Source organism: Passer domesticus, chromosome 8 (genome assembly GCF_036417665.1).
Source record: "Passer domesticus isolate bPasDom1 chromosome 8, bPasDom1.hap1, whole genome shotgun sequence".
Classification (NCBI taxonomy): domain Eukaryota; kingdom Metazoa; phylum Chordata; class Aves; order Passeriformes; family Passeridae; genus Passer; species Passer domesticus.
The window spans coordinates 25058050-25076279 of record NC_087481.1 but is presented as its reverse complement, the minus strand read 5'-3'; the positions used below and the strand labels follow the sequence as shown (position 1 = coordinate 25076279).

At 47.9% G+C, this 18230-nt stretch overlaps 1 protein-coding gene across 2 annotated transcripts in view; it reads left to right on the top strand.

The window, feature by feature from the left end:
- The window catches only part of CDH23 (cadherin related 23), a 190733-nt gene that overhangs the window by 79128 nt on the left and 93375 nt on the right, over nucleotides 1-18230 (top strand). For both annotated transcript variants that reach the window (XM_064429790.1, XM_064429789.1), the window contains exons 7-9: nucleotides 3317-3511; nucleotides 6807-6935; nucleotides 13600-13678. In XM_064429790.1, coding sequence (XP_064285860.1) covers nucleotides 3317-3511; nucleotides 6807-6935; nucleotides 13600-13678 — 403 coding nt within the window. The remainder of the gene's footprint in view (nucleotides 1-3316; nucleotides 3512-6806; nucleotides 6936-13599; nucleotides 13679-18230) is intronic.

The following is an 18230-nucleotide window of genomic DNA, read 5'->3' as shown; positions in this document are numbered from 1 at the left end:
TAGATGATGGGCCACGGCTTCTGAGAAATAAAGATGCCAGCTTCCTGCTGAGGAATATCTCGAGTTTGTTTGACCCAGAAATGGCAAGAGGATTTTAAAGACATACTTTTTATGCCTTTTAAGGCAGATGGCCTGAAATTCCTCTGAGTCCTGACTGCCTGCCTGGGCATGAGCATTGATGAGACCTTTTTCCCTGCAGGACTGTTGGCATGGGATGTCTGCACCCTACAGCTGGTTTTGTTGTTTTAGGGGAATTTTTAATTTTTATTTTTTTGCTTGAACTTGAGCTGTGGAATAAAAGATGCATTACCCAGAGCACTCCTTATGGGTCTGAATTCTCTCTCCTGTGCACTGTTGGGAATAAGGGCATGTGTTTGGTAGTGAAATATTCTCACTGGCCTGTGCATTTTGGGCAGAATCAGTGATTTCCCTCTATGCATCCATGCTGCTTTGCTTCCTGTAACCCTCCTCCTACTGCCTGGAAGCCCTTCTACTCTCCTCTTAAATTCACTGGGGCTGTGCTTTGCTCCCATGCCCACGCTCGTGATCCATCCCTGGGGTCCCTCTGAACCCCTCAGATGCTTTGGTGTTCATGTCCATGATGTCCCAGGGCCAGATCTTTATCCAGAACCGATCCCCTGCTTGTACAGCTCCTGGCCAAGGAAGGGAGCAGGTGAGAGAAGCTGTAAAGCAAGGATAAAGCCATGGAAGTCACCCGCTGGTGTCTGCAGGGCCTGGAGCTGACAGCACCAAAGCTGGTGACCTCCGTGTCCCCTCCAGGCAGCTTCTCCTTTGGAAGGACAGGGAGATGAACTCCCTTCAAAGCCTGCTTTGGGGCTATTGTATGGAGTACAATGCAGGGGAAATCAAGCTCTCCTCTCTCACAGCCAGCCGAGAGCAGCCCCGTAATCACGGGTGACCAGAGAGGATTTGCATGTTAAAAGCAGTGGCTGGGGGCACTTAAAAAGGAGAGGAAACATATTCATCAAGGCCAGCTTTATCCTTATGAATATTATTATTCCCAGGGCAATATAGCCCAGACCCTTCAGTGCAACCCTGAAAGTGCTCTTGCTGTGCTTCTCCCTGTGAATGGTTAATTTGTAGTGCTGTGTGTTGTGACACTGGTACCCCAGTGGCTCTGGGAAGAAAGCTGAGTTGTTGGAGTGAGGTGATAGAATCAGGGCCCTGGCAGCAGCAATAGGAGGGCTGTGGGATGCTCTGGAACTGCTCCTGGTGGTGATGGTTGGGGCAGGCAGGTAGCCCAAAAGAGAGGCTGGGGAGATGCTCTGGTCTTGTCCGAGAAGGTGTTTTAGGAGTGCTTGGAAAGCAAACATCCACCACAGCCACCCATGCAGGGCTTCTTCACCCAGCACACCCCCCAGCTGACAAAACCCTGGTTTCTGAGCAGTTTAAAGGCCCAAGCCAGGATTAAGGTGCTGAGTGTGTGGCACAAAGTCAAGGGTTTACACAGCAGCAGGGCAGGGCTGGGTTAAGCTCCCAGAAAATGAGCAGCTGTAAGGCAAAGGACAGCAGAATTCCAGGGCAGATGGGCTGGGGAGGATGTGGTGTCTCCATTGCTAGAAGGCTTTCAGGATGAGAATGATTTAGGTGGAGCACAGGGGACAGGTTTCTCTTCTGAGGTCCCTTCCAGCTATATCTTTTATGCTTTTGTGACTGCTGATCACCAAAAAACTTGAAGGCGCTTTAAAAAATAATCCTCGGGCCGTGCCCTGTGAGGCTTTATAGAGCAGCTTGATTTAGAGGAAGGAAAAAAAGGAAAATAAATGGAAAACCTAAGTGGGAGCTGCAACCTCTCAGCCCTTGGCAGAAATGGCACTGGCATAAGGGAAGTGGAATTTTGCTGGAGACTGAGCTGAGCTTGGGTCCCTGCAATGCCACATGCCTGGATACAAGGGCAGGGGCATGAGGGATGTGCATGGGATGAGTGTCCTGAGGCTGGAATCATCAGTGTGAGCTGCAGAATGTGCTCTGGGTTCCCTGTTCTGGTGTACCAAATCCTGCCACCTGCCCTGGGGACAAACTTCTGCTGGCCTGAGCCTTAACTGGGAAAATTTGGATTCTCTGGTTCTTTGCTGGTGCCATCACCCAGTATTAAGCTGGTTAAATAGAATTCCCAAGTGTGGAGCCCTGTTTTCCTATATTTTCTAGTAAAAGTGTTGACTGGGACAACCTTTGGTTTACTGCAAAAAGCACCTGAAAATGGCTCAGTTTGTTTCGCAGCTTTGGCCAAGGATTTTCTTGGAAGCAGTGCCCCATCTTCTAAGCTCTGCCTCTCCTCAAGCCTCCTTTCCATCTTCTCAGCACTTCAGGATACTTCTCTCTAAGCTGAGGGCGAATAACTCAACAGGAAAGGAGTTACAATAAAACTCAGAGACTTGGTGAGAGCTTTTCAGGAATAATCCGTATTATCCCAGCTGGCCATAACCAGCCACTGCCAGGTCTCACTTGTGACCTTTGCTGTGTCTCCTTTTGAGGTTTAGCTCCATGTCAACCCTTTTGATGGTGTCACAGGCAGGGGGACGTGCCCAAAGTGTTGTGATCCATGTGTACCTGGAGCCCCAGCAGAGCCTTTTAGCTGGCAGTCTGCGCTCGTGCCTTTAGGGACAGACAAGAATATGCATTTTAAGATTTGCATAGGAACATGCAGCTGTTCCACCAAAAATGGATAATTGTTCTCCCCGCTGTGAAGTTAAACAATAAGAAGTGCCAAACTGCACTTGCCATTGCTGATTTTGTGCACTCAGCTGCATATTTTATGCATGTAGATTAGTTCCAGATTTATGACGATGGAACTGTTCATGCCTGCGTTAATCGGGCCAGGTTGTAGTTGCTGTGGAAACTACAACTGACTTTTATGTGAAGTTCTGTGTTGCATTTAATGCTTTTTTTTTAATTTCCCTTATTTTTTTAAAGCTCTCCTATATTTAATACTTTGTGGTGAAAACAGTGAGGGAGTCAGCGTCAAAAATAAAAGCGCCTTTGGGCAAAAAACAAGTTTCAGCAAAGAGAGCAATTTTTCTGGAAAGTTGGGATGTCTGGGAAAAATAAGGGTTTGTGATAGAGTGCCACCTTGACCACAGCTCTATAACTATTATTATAAGTGTGTAACAACTATTATAGGCCCTGCAATACTGTAATAAAGAATACAGCAATGTAACTTATAAATGTCCTGGAAATACAGGGCTGAAGTTGCTGGGTCTCTGGATATCTCTCCTGGTGGGAAAAGGAAATTGCTGGTGTGCGTTTCATGTGAAAAGAGTGCTCAGTGTTACTGATATTTATTTCTTATCTCCAGAACACCCCCGTGGGCACTCCAATTTTCATCGTGAACGCCACAGACCCGGACCAGGGGGCAGGAGGCAGCGTGCTTTACTCCTTCCAGCCCCCTTCCAACTTCTTTGCCATCGACAGCGGCCGCGGCATCGTGACGGTGATCCGGGAGCTGGACTACGAAGTCACTCAGGCCTACCAGCTCCAGGTGAACGCCACGGTGAGTCTTACCCTGGCAGCTGCAGGCCTGGAGGCGTTGTCTGGGGTTTATTTTGTTGCCCTGCTCTGGTAGATCTGCTTTTGGGCACATCCAGTGGTTTCTGCTTAGCAAGGCATTGCAGCCACGCAGTCTCTGGGTGGTTTTACGTCATTGTGGGCAACGGCTGCACCTCTGCAACAGCATCTCACATGTGCCAGGGGCTTCTGCAGGAAGGGAACCAGCTCCTGGGTGGTGAAATCCAGTACAGGGCATACAGACCATTCACAGAATCACAGAGGGTTTGGGTCAGGCTCCTTAAAGACCATCCCATTCAAACCTCCTGCCACACGTAGGAGCACCTTCTGCTAGACCAGGTTGCCCCAAGGCCATCCAGCCAGGCCTGAAACACTTCCAGGGATGGAGCTACATCCACAACTTCCCTGGGCAAGCTGTGCCAGTGTCTCACCACCTTCTAAGTGAAAAATATCTTTGGTATCTTCCAGACTCATTCCTTGTACACTGTGGTTTATTACAAATGGATTCATCTGTGTTCAGTTCAGACATCAAGAGTTAAAATTTTGGTGGGCAGAGAAAAACAGGGTCTTAATTACAGTCAATGCTGGGAGAGGACCTTTGGGATGGGAAATGGTAAATTCATGCCCCGTGTGGGTGGGTGGGTGTTTAGTCCCTGGTGTTAGTCTGGAGAGAGCTGGAGAATGTCAAGGAGCACACAGGCTGGAGCTCTGGGTGCCGGCTCCTTCCCCACCTCGCACGCAACAGAGGAAGGTGAGATTCAGCCCTACAATACATCTGCCCTGCTCAGGAGAGGGGGGGGAAACCCTCTCTGCCCCCTCCAGGCATCTGGCTAGAGCTCTTGAAGCATGTGATTTGATCAAGATCATTGTCTTGATGCAGAACTACAAATGTCAGGAGGACACGGAGGGCTGTGCTTCTCTCTTCACAGCAGCGGGCCTGGACACTCACTGACTGTAGGGCAAACATCACAACCTTTCAGCCCAAGCCCTGCATGTTCCAGGCTGTGGAATTTGCTCCAGAAACTTGATTTTTCTTGTTTTGTTTTTTTTTTGTTTGTTTTTTGACTTTGAAACATACCTCTTTTATTTTAATACTCCAGTGCAAAGAGGACCTCTCTGTTTTTCGCTTCCTTGCCAGTGTCTGTCACTGACACGCTTTCCTGGGATGTGTTAGTGAACTGTCTAGCAGGTTGGAAAAGGTGGGACCAGACACAGTCCCTGATGGAAATGTAACTTTCTGCAGGATTCTGATTTCCTTAAGGATGCAATGGTGTCAGCTTGGCCCATCCAGCTCTGTCTGGTCCTGTATCCCAGCAAAGATAAAATGGGGGTGTAACTGGTACTTCAGGGAATCCCACAATGGTTTGGGCTGGAAGGGGTTGTAAAGCCCAGTTCATCCCAACCCCCTGCCATGGGCAGGGACACCTTCCACTATCCCAGATTGCTCCAAGCCCTGTCCAGCCTGGCCTTGGGCACTTCCAGGGATGGAGCAGCCATAGGTTTTCTGGGCAACCTGTTACTTGCTCAATACACTCCTGGCATCCAGTGATTTCCAGCTTAGGGAATCCAAGGACTTAAATGTTGTGTCTGGACTGGGCTGGGTGGCAGCTGTGGAAATATCTCCTTGCCTTGGTCAGTGCTAGTAATTCCTAGAAGAAGAGTGGTGAGAAACCCCAGGGCAAAGCTGTGCCAGGAAAGAAATGTGAGAGTTGCAGGAGCCCAGCAGGAGCTGGAAGAGCAACTGCAGATTTTTGTCTGCCTGATGAACAGTTTCCAGAGTGGGAAATGGGGTGATGTGGGTTCAGGGTGGCTGCAGGGATTGCTGAGGAACATGGGTGCAGGGCAGGAGTGGTTCCATCCCAGGGATGAAGGCAGCAAGCACAGAAAGAGGCTGGAAAGGACATCAAGAGAGACAGTCCAGTGAGGAAATTGGAAGCATGCTTGTTTTTTTCAGTGCTATCTGTGATGCCTGAAACAAAATTTAAGAGGTGAAGGGGAGGGGAAGGAACATTATCTGAAAAAACAAAGGACTTGAACCTGATGGCAGTAACAGCAGAGTCAGAATAAGCATCCACCCAGGCCACAGACACTGAGCCCTGCAGGTTAAGAGGATAATGTACAAGCTGAGTTGTTGAATAGAGTTTAAATTAACATTAATCTTCTGGCAATCAGTCTTTGCCTGTGCTCAGAGCTGCTTTGGAGGAGTGTGTGGTAACCTCTGATGGTCACCTTCCAGCACAGTGCCTGACTGGGGGTAAAGAGGCACTGAGGAGACACTGATTCCCTTCCCTCCGTGTGCTCTCTTTGCTCCTGCCCTTAGCAAAGGGCTGGGGGCTTTGGGGTCACTTTTGAGCACCCATGGGACAAGGCTTCAGTGATAAAAGCAGTGGCAGCAGCAGGAGAAGCTGGTGGCAGTGCCTACTGCTGTGGCACTGGCTGCTGGAGGAGGGTCATGCTTGGAAAAGAGCCCGAGGCTCTGTCCTGGTGGGATGTGATGGAGTGAAAGGGAGGTGATCGTGGAATCATGGAATGGTTCAGGTGGGAAGGGACATTTAAAGACCATTTAGTCCAGCCCCCTGCCATGGGCAGGGACACCTTCCACAATCCCAGGGTGTTCCAAGCCCCATCCATCCTGGTCTTGGACACTTCCAGGGATCCAGGGGCAGCCACAGCTTCTCTGGGTGAACTTACCACCCTGACAGCCCAGAATTTCTTCCTAATACATGATCTAACCCTGTATTCTTTCAGTTTAAAGCCATTTCCCCTTGTCCTGTCCCTCCATGCCCTTGTCCCCAGTCTCTCTCCAGCTCTCTTTGAGCCCCTTTAGGCACTGGAAGGGGCTCTGAGGTCTCCCAGAGGTCTCCCTCTTCAGCTGTGTTAAGGCACCAGCACTGTGGGTGGGAGAGAGGCTGCTAGCACCCACCATTGTGTCTGACCATGCAGAGGTAGCTTAGGCTGTGTCTGCATTAGGAAGGAATTTGCATTTTGAAGTAGATGTTGAACAGCATTGCTGCATTTTCACTCAAAATGTGATGAAAACTAAATCGGTGTTTGCTTCATTTGAAAGGGCTGATGCTGCAATGAAATGCATATTGTATTTCAGCTTAGAGGGAGGTGCAGTGGACAATAATTCCAGCAGGTAGCTTGAAAAAGAGATGATTACCTCCACTATTCAGAAATCCTGTCCCAGCTACAACCACATGAGACTTAATGCTGCTGAATAATTCTGTTTTTCTGATAGAAACCCTTTCTCTCCCATCCCTGCCCCTTCTTTTTTCAAGGACCAAGATAAAAACAAGCCTCTGTCTACCCTGGCCAACCTGGCAGTCATCATCACAGACGTGCAGGACATGGACCCCATCTTCATCAACCTGCCCTACAGCACGAACATCTACGAGAACTCGCCTCCGGTAAGGGCTGAGCTTCGTGGGGTTTCCTTCTGAAACAGCACAATTCCAGCCAGATCCAAAATATTCAGCCCTTTTTAAAACAGGCAGCCGAAGCACAGGGGCTCAGGAAACCTGGACCCCAAATAAAATATTTTCTTGAGGGTTTTTTCTTAAATTCTACAAAGGCTTTGTGTTGTTGGGAGCAGACAGTCACCCCGTCTCCTCCCCACGGTCTATCTGCGTGCCATTTCCAATAGAGAACTTGAAGGAAAAATCTAAACGTTCCTGAAATGAGGCAGTTTTGAAAATGCCAGAATCATCAGCCATTTCAGCACTTTGAGTCTTTTCCCCCAGGTTTTGCCAAATTGGTCCAATCATTTTAGTTCTTCTGAAACTCGGTTTGTCAGCAAACTCGCTGTTTGTGGAAAAACGTCTCCCAGTCTCTGAATACAGCAGGGATGAGGGGTTTTTTCCCCCCCCCCACAGATGTCAGGGAGCGTGAAGGGCAGCTTGGGCTTTGGGAGCTGTTTCTAGAGGGAATCTCATCTAGGACTTTCAATGAGAAATTTGTCTCTTTTATTTTTGGCACTTTCCAATCAGGATTAAAAGTACACCCTGAAATGCAGTAGAGCCCTTGCAATCCACCCAGGGACTGGAGACCATTTTGGAGACCCACCAAGGGCTCTAATCCAAGCACCAGCCCTCCTCCACAGCATCCACAGCTGTGCATCCCATCACTTTGTCCACAGGGAAACATTTGTGTGTGTGGAAGGGAAAACCTGCCATAAAATCATGGCATGGTGGGCACCCACACCACATGTGCACCTCATAACTTGTGTGGTGCTCTGGATCCCAAATGCCTGGTGGCTCTGTTCAGAGGGAGAGGGAGCTCCAGTGTGCTTTAATTTTTGCCTTTTTATTCACTTTGGGGCAAAAGTGGACATGGAGAGTGCTGGATCAATAGGGCTGAGTTTTACTGCCCCAAATCCTGTGGTGACACAACACATTACTTGTCTGCTGGCCCAGAAGTGGCCCAAAAACCAGCTTATTCATGAATTACTCACAAGGTAAAAGTTTTCTGATATTAAGGAGTATCTCTGGGATGGACGGAGTGAGCTGCAGGGAAATAAACCCCCACAAATTAGATCACACTTAACTAGGAGGAAAAAAGCTTTAAATGAAATTAGAGGAATGAAAGTGCCATAAGTATTAAAAAATCATAGCCTGCATCACCTCCATGGAGTGATCTGGTATCCAGGAAAGGGAATGTCTTCCAAATAATGATATATGTTAAGGCTGAAGGATCCCTTTGTGTCAATATACTAACATACACCACAATTATTCCTGGAATATTCACTGTTTGCAGTAAGGAAAGCAGCAAATAACCACTGTGTAACATGCTACAGGAAAAGGAGGAAGGAATTCCCACCAGGAATTAGGTTTAGAGGTTTTAATTTCTCTTGGCCACGTGCAACATCTCCGAAGGCACTGAGGTATCTGGGATGGATAGGTGCCACCAGAGGCATGGTGAAGAGGAAGATTGCTGGAGTTGGGGACTGCTTTGAGGGGTGTCACCCTCTGGTTTGGACCCAAATTCCCAGCCTTCCTGGGAGAAATTCCACCGCAGAAACAAGGGTGTGATTTGCTTTGGCAAGCCTGGCATTTAACACAGAGTCATTTGGTTGGAAAAGACCTCAAAGTTCAAGTCCAGCCATTAATTATGCACATTTTTTGTCTCCCAGTGTAAATCTTCTCATCAGCTCTGCCCTACCCCCTGAGTACAGCCAGGGGGTGTAGAGTGAATGTCCTGGTTATCAAAATGATCACCACCAGTTTAGGTGGGGAGTCTGGGCTTGGCCAGCTCCCACCCAAAAGCAGGCTTGCAGGTCAAACCAAGAGGCTGTGGTGTATTTTTAGGTGATGTTTACCCTGACATGTGACTCAGCAGGTCAAAATGTGCTCAAGGCATCTCATCCCAGCCCTAAATCCACGGAGCCGCTGCTCCCCGTCTCTCTTCCCTCTTTTTATCTGTGGTGCACAGCATGTCTGTGTTCCCCTATCAATGTATCAGGCAAGAATACCTCATCTAAAGTGTATACATTACCTAATAAAATCCTTCTTATTTGGGATTATTGCATCAAATTTTAATTTCCTCACTCGAGTAACAGCATGTCAGCCAGCCCGTCAGCGGAGAGCCGATAGAAGGTGAAAAGAGTGGATAAACTGCAGCAAATTACCACAAACAGATCTCTATCAGCCCTTTGACTGGAATTGACTGGAATTAAGAAGTGAGAAATGGGATTTTTTTTGCCGTGGCAGCTTTCTGAAGCGCTCACACCCCCCTCCTCCTCCTGCTGCAATGCTGGGCTGCGCTTCGCCTTTCAAGTCCCTAATCCTGTAAGAGAAGAAGAAGAAAAAGGGGTGGAGGGGCATGAGAGGAGAGAGGAGTGCAGTTGTAGTTCTTATTTCTCTCAGGCCGGGATCTGGGAGCATAATTGAGAAGCATTTTGGGCAGGTGCTTATTGTGGCGCTGAGAAGAAAGCAATTTCTTATCGGGCAGAGGAAGAGGACGCAGCAGGGAGAGACTCTGCTGTCCCTGGAGGTGTTGTATCTTCTTTCTTGATGTTGTTTATCATCCCAGCGTGGCTCAGGCATCTCTCCTAGGGCACCCAAGTGCGCCTGCAGCTGTGGCAAAGCTCTGAGGCGTGTTTTACATCCTCAAGAGGGTTTTTGGGTGTCTGTCCTGGCAGCAGCTGGAGGCTGAGTGGCATGGTTGGTGTTGAATGTCCTGGAAGGGAAGGGCTGTGCAAGCATTGCCAAGGGCTGCCAGGGTAGTAGTGGGATCACCATCCCTGCAGGGATTGAAAAGACGTGGATGTGGCACTTGGGGACTCGAGTAGTGGTGGCCTTGGCTGTGCTGGGGGAATGGTTGGACTGGATGATCTCAGAAGGCTTTTCCAACCTAAATAGTTCTGGAATTCCGTGATACTGTGGTAGGGGCTGGAGGAGAGGGGCAATTTCCCCCTGCAGAGCTGCTGTGGTTCTGATGAGCCCCTGCTTTTCTGAGCCTCAGCTGGTGCACGGTGCAGGCAGTGCTGCAGCTTCGCTTTGTGGCTGCAAGAGGAGGATTCTGCTCTCCAGGAGACAAGCTGAGGGCTGTGAACGTGTGCTTCATCCCACAGGGAGCCACGTGAGGGCAAGAGTGGCACCAAACCCTGCTGGCACACGGGTCCGAGACCAGCACTTGTATTCCCTTGCAGTAGAGTGGTACAGATACATGTCAAACATCATTAAAACAGTTTTAATTCTTCAGCACCATCCCCCTCCTCCTCAGAAACTCCTTGAGTTGAAGAAATAATGTAGAATCAGTGCTGGTTTTGCCCTAGAGTCTCAATAGCTCCGAGTTAATTCTCTCTTACAACATTTCCAGCCCATCAGTGTGAACACTTTATTAAAAGCTCAGGGTTTTATTAAAAAAGGATTGATTTACCCCTGCCCCTCTTCAAAAAACCCTCAGATTTTGTTTGGATAATGTGCCATTCTTTATTTTCTTTGTCTTTTTTTAAGCATAGGCTTTCCCAGATTATTACTTTTCTAAACCTTCTTCCTCCTCCCCCAGAGAGGAAGAGTTATTCTCTTCTCTCTGTACCCACCAGCCAAGCCCTCTCCTTGCAGCCACTGCTGTCTGCAGTGGGCAGGTGAGGTGTGACTTGTTTGAAAAGGAAAGTCAGGGATATTTGGGAGTTTCTAAGAGCTCCAGGGTCATGCCACAGGTTGTGCCCTGTGCCACTTCTTCAGCCCCTTTCCTGGGAGGTTCAAAGCTGCTCCCAAACACTGTGGTTGCTCAGGAAGGGATTGTTCATCCCCAAGAGGTGGCATGGGTGCCAGACTTGAGGGTGTTGGAAGAGTCTGGATGGAAACCAGGCGGGATGTGAAGGATCTTGCTGTGGTTCCAGGACTGGCATCCATGGATGGTAGGGAAGCCAGCACCACTCCAACATGTGTTTCTTGGATGCTGGTGAAACATGGCTCATCCACAGGAGGTGCTTGTGGAGCAGGAGACACACGGGAGGCTGCAAGGAGAATGGGGGATGAGCCCCAATACCAAAACCCAGCAGCAGGATATCATCATCATCATCATCATCATCATCATCATCATCATCATCATCATCATCATCATCATCATCATCACGGGCCTGCCAAGGGTCAACCTCGGCATGGTCCCTCACAGCCCTCATTCCTGTGATCAAATGTCTGGATAATTTCTTTCCCGTGGGCATGTCTGTGGCACGCTCCACTGAGATTTCCAAATGGATTTTCCCTCCACCCCTCCCAAACTTCCCCTGCTGCCACATCCTTTTATCTGTGCCTCCATCCCTTCCCCTTGGCTCCTCCAGGAGGGGCCTCTCCCGCAGACAAAGCGGCCCATTGCTATTCCCCAGCCATCGCAGCGCCCTGCCTTCTCTCTGCAGGAGGCAATTCCCATTCCGTGCCGCTCCCCAGCCGTGTGACAGGCGACAGGAGAGCTGTCACACAGCCCCGGTGCCTGCACCCACCGCCCCTCCCACGGGGAGCTCCTGCTGTGCAGGGAGAGGAGGGGCTCTTACCTGCCCCGTGGGGGTGGGAGATTAAAGATTGCATCGAGTTTGATTCTGCTGCATGTGAGGGTAATGTACAACACAATACAGAATATATAATAGCACATAAAATACAATATGTAGTATATAAGACTATTTTTATTTAAATATATATATAAAAATAGTATTATATACTATATATTGTATATAATATATAGTATATATATATATAAAGTATATCTATAAAATTATATATAATATATTGAATTAAGTATACATATACTATATACTATATATAGTATATAGTATATATATTATATATAGAATTAAGTATATATATAAAATTCTGTATAAAATATAGAATTAAGTATACATATAATATATACTATATATAGTATACAGTATATAATGTATAGTATATTTATTATATACTATATATTATATACTATATACTATATATACTATATATTATATACTATTATATAGTATATAGTAAATATATATACTATTATATAGCAATACTATATAATAGTATATACTATTATAGTATATAATAAGTATATAAAAATATTTTATATTTTTATATATACTACATATAAAGTATATATATAGAATATTTATTATATATATATATAGTGTGTACATATATATATTCTCTCAATTCTCCCTCTATGTATATATAGTATAAAGTATAATACATTATAATTTATACATTATAATTTTACATTAAAATTTTGCATTGTCATTTTACATTATAATTTAAGCAAAGCTATGCTGGGACAGGGCACACTGAAATACATCACCCTTCTTTTTCCTCCACTTTGCCCTGCCCTCCTTTCCATGTCCCCTGTTCTGCTTTCCCACCTGCTCCTTCCCCACTTTGGCAGTGTTTTTCCTCTCTCTGTGCTCTTGGGAAAGCACAGTTATTGTCAGTAATTTAGAGGCTCTCCGGGTGGCTGCTGAGCCTCACCAGCCGAGTGCTGCTCAGAGGCCAGTGACCTGGGATTTATGGCTAGTGTTCTCGGTTAATAACATGGATTTACTTAAGGAGTCTGTTGAAATGCCCTCGGAGATCAGGGAACGGGCAGCCTGCCTGGCCCTGGGAGCCTTCTTTATGGCCAGCAGCGGCATCGAGCCCCCAGGGACAGGGATCTGCAAGTCCTGCGAGTCCCTTCTTTCCAGCAGTGATGTTTCAGCTTTCCCTTTGGCCTTCAAATGATGGATTGCAGGGCAAGCACGAGGCTGCCGACCCACTCTGCTCCCTCGTTAGATATGCAAACGCCTCTGCTGACATTTCCTTCGAGGGGAAAGAAAAAAATAGTAAAAAATTTGCTGCTTTCCCCACTGTTAATAAGCCAATGAAAACAAGAACAGCTGAGTTGTAAATTTTTTCACACTACATTAATTACGGGCATGTGCATGTGTTGGTATTCACAGGGGCTTACTGCACTGCGGCGGGGGAAGTTGACTTATGGAGCAGGATATTTTTATTTCAAGAGCTAAACAAGAATTTTGGGTCCCTCTTATGTTGTTCTTTGTCAGTTTTGGGGGATTCTTGGATTTTTCTGCTGGGTTTTAAGAACAGTGCAGGACAGAGGATGAGGTGGGTGAGCTTGCAGTTGCAGAAACTCCTGCCTGCGGTCAGTCCCTGGTTCTCAGCATCTCTCCAGCCCTCCTCCTCAAGGGTTTCAATTAAAATCTCTTCAGCTCACTCAGTTGTGCAGCTGACTGCCAATGGTCAGCGTGAGCAGCCCCTATTGCCTGGGGTGCCTCATCTGAGGAACACAATGGGAGAACAGGTTGAAACTGGGAAGCCAATGCCAGATCAAACTGAAGGTGATGGTGAAAGGGAATTGTTTCCTGCTGGTCATGCCCTCAGCATTCCCAGCTACATCCTGGGGTGGGTTAGCAGAGTTCTGCAGCTCCCACCAGAGTGATGAGTAGTGAGCCTGAACTGCTTCAAGGGCAGGCAGTAGGACTTCTCCATGACCTGCCATGTCCTAGGACAGGTTGTCCCTCAGCAGCTGGCCCAGGGTGAGAGGTGCAGGTCGTTGTGGGAGCCCCAGCAGTGCTGTGACACCTGTCCCCTGTCCCCTGTCCCTCCCCAGGGTACCACCGTGCGGATGATAACAGCCGTCGACCAGGACAAGGGACGTCCCCGGGGCATCGGCTACACCATCGTCTCGGGTGAGTCTGGGGGGCACAGAGGGGACCCCAGCAGGGAGGGAGGGAGGGATAATGGATGGATGGATGGATGATGGATGGATGGATGGATGATGGATGGATGATGGATGATGGATGGATGGATGGATGGATGGATGATGGATGGATGATGGATGGATGGATGGATGGATGGATGGATGGATGGATGGATGGATGATGGATGGATGGATGGATGGATGGATGGATGGATGGATGGATGATGGATGGAGGGATGGATGATGGATGGATGATGGATGGATGGATGGATGGATGGATGGATGGATGGATGGATGATGGATGAATGGATGGATGGATGGATGGATGGAGTAATGGATGGATGATGGATGGATGGATGGATGGATGGATGGATGGATGGATGGATGGATGGATGATGGATGGATGAGGGAGGGAGGGAGGGAGGGAGGGAGGGAGGGAGGGAGGGAGGGAGGGAGGGAGGGAGGATGATGGATGGATGGATGGATGGATGGATGGATGGATGGATGGATGGATGGATAATGGATGGATGGATGGATGGATGGATGGATGGATGGATGGATGGATAACCCTGCAATAAGTCTTTGTACATCCCATTCCTAGGAAATTATGCAGTAGAATAGATAAAATGATTTAGCATGGAAGGGACCTTGAAGATGATTGTTTCAACCCCCCTGACAGGGGTAGGGACACCTTCCACTAGACCAGGTAGCTCCAAGCAAATTTTTCACGTTGAAATGACGAGCCACAAACAGCTCAGCTTTACACAACCCCACGGAGGGGATGTTCTGTTCCAGGAGGGAACAGGACTGAGTATGGACTGAACGGCCCCTGGTGGTTTCTGTGGTGTTTCAGAAGATGTGATGCAAGGACTGGGCCCGTGAGGGTGCAGAGATAGAGGAGGAAGGTTAATTAAAGTGGTGGTGGCTTTCTGCCTTCTGACAGGCACATGGATTGAGCCTGCCTTTGCAGTCTGGCTTTGAAGCCTGGGAGCCCTTCTTGGTGTGGATGAGTGGATCATTGCTGGGCAACACTTGGCCCCTTTGGCACCATAGCCTGAGCATCCCTTCCAATGGCAGCAGGGTCAGGGCAGGCTGGGAAGGTGTTTCCAGATAAAACCCATCTCCCTTATGGGAAGGCCAGTTTTGGGGGCTTGTATCATTTAAGATGCCTTTGGCTCAGCAATCTGCCACAGCCCAGCTGACTTTGATGCTCCCAGGGCTGCACTCAGATGTTGCTTTGGTGAGGACAGACAGACTGCTCGGGGTGACCCAGGAGTGAGGGACCAGCTTGGTGGGTGTGTGTTGTAACCCTCTTACCCTCTTCCTGGCATCACTTTTTTGGGAGGGCTCTTTCCCAGCAAGAAACAGCAGCAGTGCCTCCCCTCCCTTCTGTGCCACATGCTCCAGGTGCTGACCCCACGTGCAGGAATAATTTCCCAGTTTCTTTTCTTTAAAGCCCAGCCATTTCAAACCCTCTTTTAATCAGCCTCAAGGGTCAAGGTGATTTCACCCTGACTTTCAAGTCCACTGATCCTGACTGCAAGTATCCAGCCTTTGAAGATGCAAGGATTATTTATTCCTCTAATTCCCTCTGCAATTTATTCAAGAGATTGTCCCAGATTGTGGGTATGGTGGAGCAGGGACTATCTTCTGGCTGATACAGGTTCTTTTTCACTGGAGACTGGACTGAAACATTGATCTAATTTTGCAGAGGTTGCTGAATTGCGGTGAGGATGGTAAAATAGCTGTCAGCCTGGATGGCCACTGGCCATCCTGGATGGGCAGTGGGATGGTGGAGAGGGAATCAGGACGCTCTGGGATCCAGGTGGAATATGGAGAGACATGCAGACAGGTCACTGCACACAGCCTTGCATCTGCTTGTGTATGCCAAGAGCTTAACCCTTGCCCGCAGTCCTGCCTGGTGGAGGCAGCTCTCCTACCAGAGGATCCAGCAGAGCAGATCAAAAAAGTGATTAAACTACTTTGCACTGTTATTGTTTTTCCCAAACATGAGAATTACAAAGTGTTTTCCTAACTGGCCAAGAGTCTTCCTCCAGTCATCACCAGGGTCTCATGGAGAAGGGGTTGGATGGGAATGATCCAACATAATTCCAGCTCTGTGGACAGAGCTGACGTTACTTTCTGATGTGTGAGAGTCCAGACACAGGACTGGCATCTAATGCGCTTCCAAAATCGTGCTCAGCCAAGGCAAGCCATTTTCTTTTGGCAGGCAGGTAAAGCCTAATTAATTTCTCATTATCCTCAATCATGATGGTAAAGGTCAGCGAGCAGATTTTTGCACCCGAGCTGGAAATTTTTTATGGCAATTTTGGAAAAAAAAAAAAAAAAAAGAAAGAAAAAAAAAAAGAAGAAGAAAAAAGGCTAACATATGGGAATGGGGAAGCAAATTAAATTAGAAACCGACCGTAAGCAAAAGTGAAAGTGGATGGTGGAAGTAGTAATAGTAGTAATTAAACCTGGCTCTTCAGCTCCTTTCCAGAGGGGAGGTAGCAGTGATGCTGTTCCCATTCCCCTGCAGGGATGCATGATGCCTTTTCCCAGCTCTCAGAGTTTTTTGGGCACAGGGTTAGCATGTGGCTGGTCTGCTTTTGCCTTTTGGGCTGGCATATACAGCAGTAGAGAGCTGAGAAGCAGCCTGGCTGTTCATCATACCTTTGGTGTTAACGCCTAAAGCTTTGGTGTGATTTGGAGGTGGGGTTTAAAAATGAGTTTGGAATTGCTGCTGTCCCATTCAGCTCCATCCCTCGGGCAGCCACGTCTGGGGATGTACTGCAGCAGCTCTTATTTATACAGCTATCTCCAGCACAAGGTCCTCCCGTGACAGGAACACAATAAAACTAAAAGATTAACCATAACCACATAAAATAAGACTTGAGATCTAGCTTTATGCCGCCAGCTTACAAAGCTGTTAAGGCTGAGATGATGGAGGAGCACTGGTGTAGCTGTGCCATGGCTTTGGCTGCTCGTCCTGCCTGCATTGGGAGTCATTTCCATATCTAATAGGGAAAAGCCATTCAGTTGTTTCTGCCCCTTCCTTCCCATCAGAGTGTTTTAACTCCAGGAAAAAGTACTATTTCACTTCACACTTTGCAAGGAGCGGGCTCACTGCTCTATTGAAAAAGAAATCCAAATTGAGACCTCACAATTCAAGCCCCTTGTGCCAACAGGGTCAGTGCCAGGGCTCCCATTGCTCCTGAGGGTGTTCCTGCTGCTTTTCCTGTGGCCAGAGCCCTGTGTTAGCCCTCCCTCCCCAGCTGCAGTGACAGGTTGGAGATGCTCAGCCACTGAGGTCAGGACTCTGTTTGAAGGACAGATAATTAATCCAGCAAAGTAATCCACAGCTCCTTTTTGGCAGATTTATGGAGATAGCCTCTGTACCGGGGACTCTGCCTCATCATCTTTCATTTCCCAGGCAAAGCGAGTGACTTGTTGTATAACACGACCTGTTCTAGATAAGGCTTTTCATTTAGGGGAACTCTCCGGGCTAACAGAGATTGATTTTCCCGGCGGGAATCGGGAGGGCCCTGGCAGTTTTGGGCAGGATCAGCCCTGCAGACGGCAGTGTGTTTTCACATTTGCTGCCTCTGCACGCTGCCTGGGGCACGGGGAATCCTCCGGCTCTTTAAGGGAAGGATTTTCAGCGTGAGTTAAACAGCAATTTAATTAATAGGCGGGAGGAGACTTCAGCCTGCAAGCTCTTCTTAAGGAAACGTATTGACTCACGTGTTGCTTGCTAGCAGTAAACTTTGGGCTTTATTTCCAGGAGAGTCAGGAGACTTGGAGCCTTGTGGCAGGAGGATGTGAAGGTGGCCTGTGCTGCTTGGGCAGGCACTGAGGGGTTAACCCCGGGGAAAGGGTCCCACATGTCAGTCTCTGCCTGCCTGACACATTTCAGGTGTAGTGATGGATGGGCAGTGGGAGATTGCACAAGGGCAATCTATACGTCCTTCCTGGGGCTTGGAAAGTCCTTCAGGAGAGAGGGGAGTGAGCTTTCAGTCAGAGGTGGTCCTTAGGGCTATTCACAAACCCTTAGGGTGGGGTTCTTTCCCCCCCACCCCAACTGGATTGTTTTATGAGACTGATGCAGTTTCTAGCAAAACCTCTCTTTCTTAAGCTGGTGCATCCTGAGGGAAACATGAATTAAAAACCATTATTTGCACAATGCAACAGAAGTGTGAGTTACAAAAGTGTGAGGGAAGCTGAAAATAATTGTTCTCCATCTTCTGGATTTTCTGCTAAGAAATAAAATGTCATAGGTATATTTTTTATATATATAATATGTATATATGAGTAATTAATCAGTGCAGTAGCATTCTCAGAACATGTTTCCTGTGCTCTTAAGAGAGCCCACTGCCTTCCTTGTGAAAGTGCAGCATGAATCCTTGAGGAAAGGTCGAGTGGCCAAAGAGGTCTCCAAGCCCTCAGCTGCTGACATCCCCCTCTGTAACTTGACCTGAGTTAATAAAGAAGGCAGAGCAAAGCACTTCCCTAAAACCCTTAAACCAGACAGTGGGGAGAAC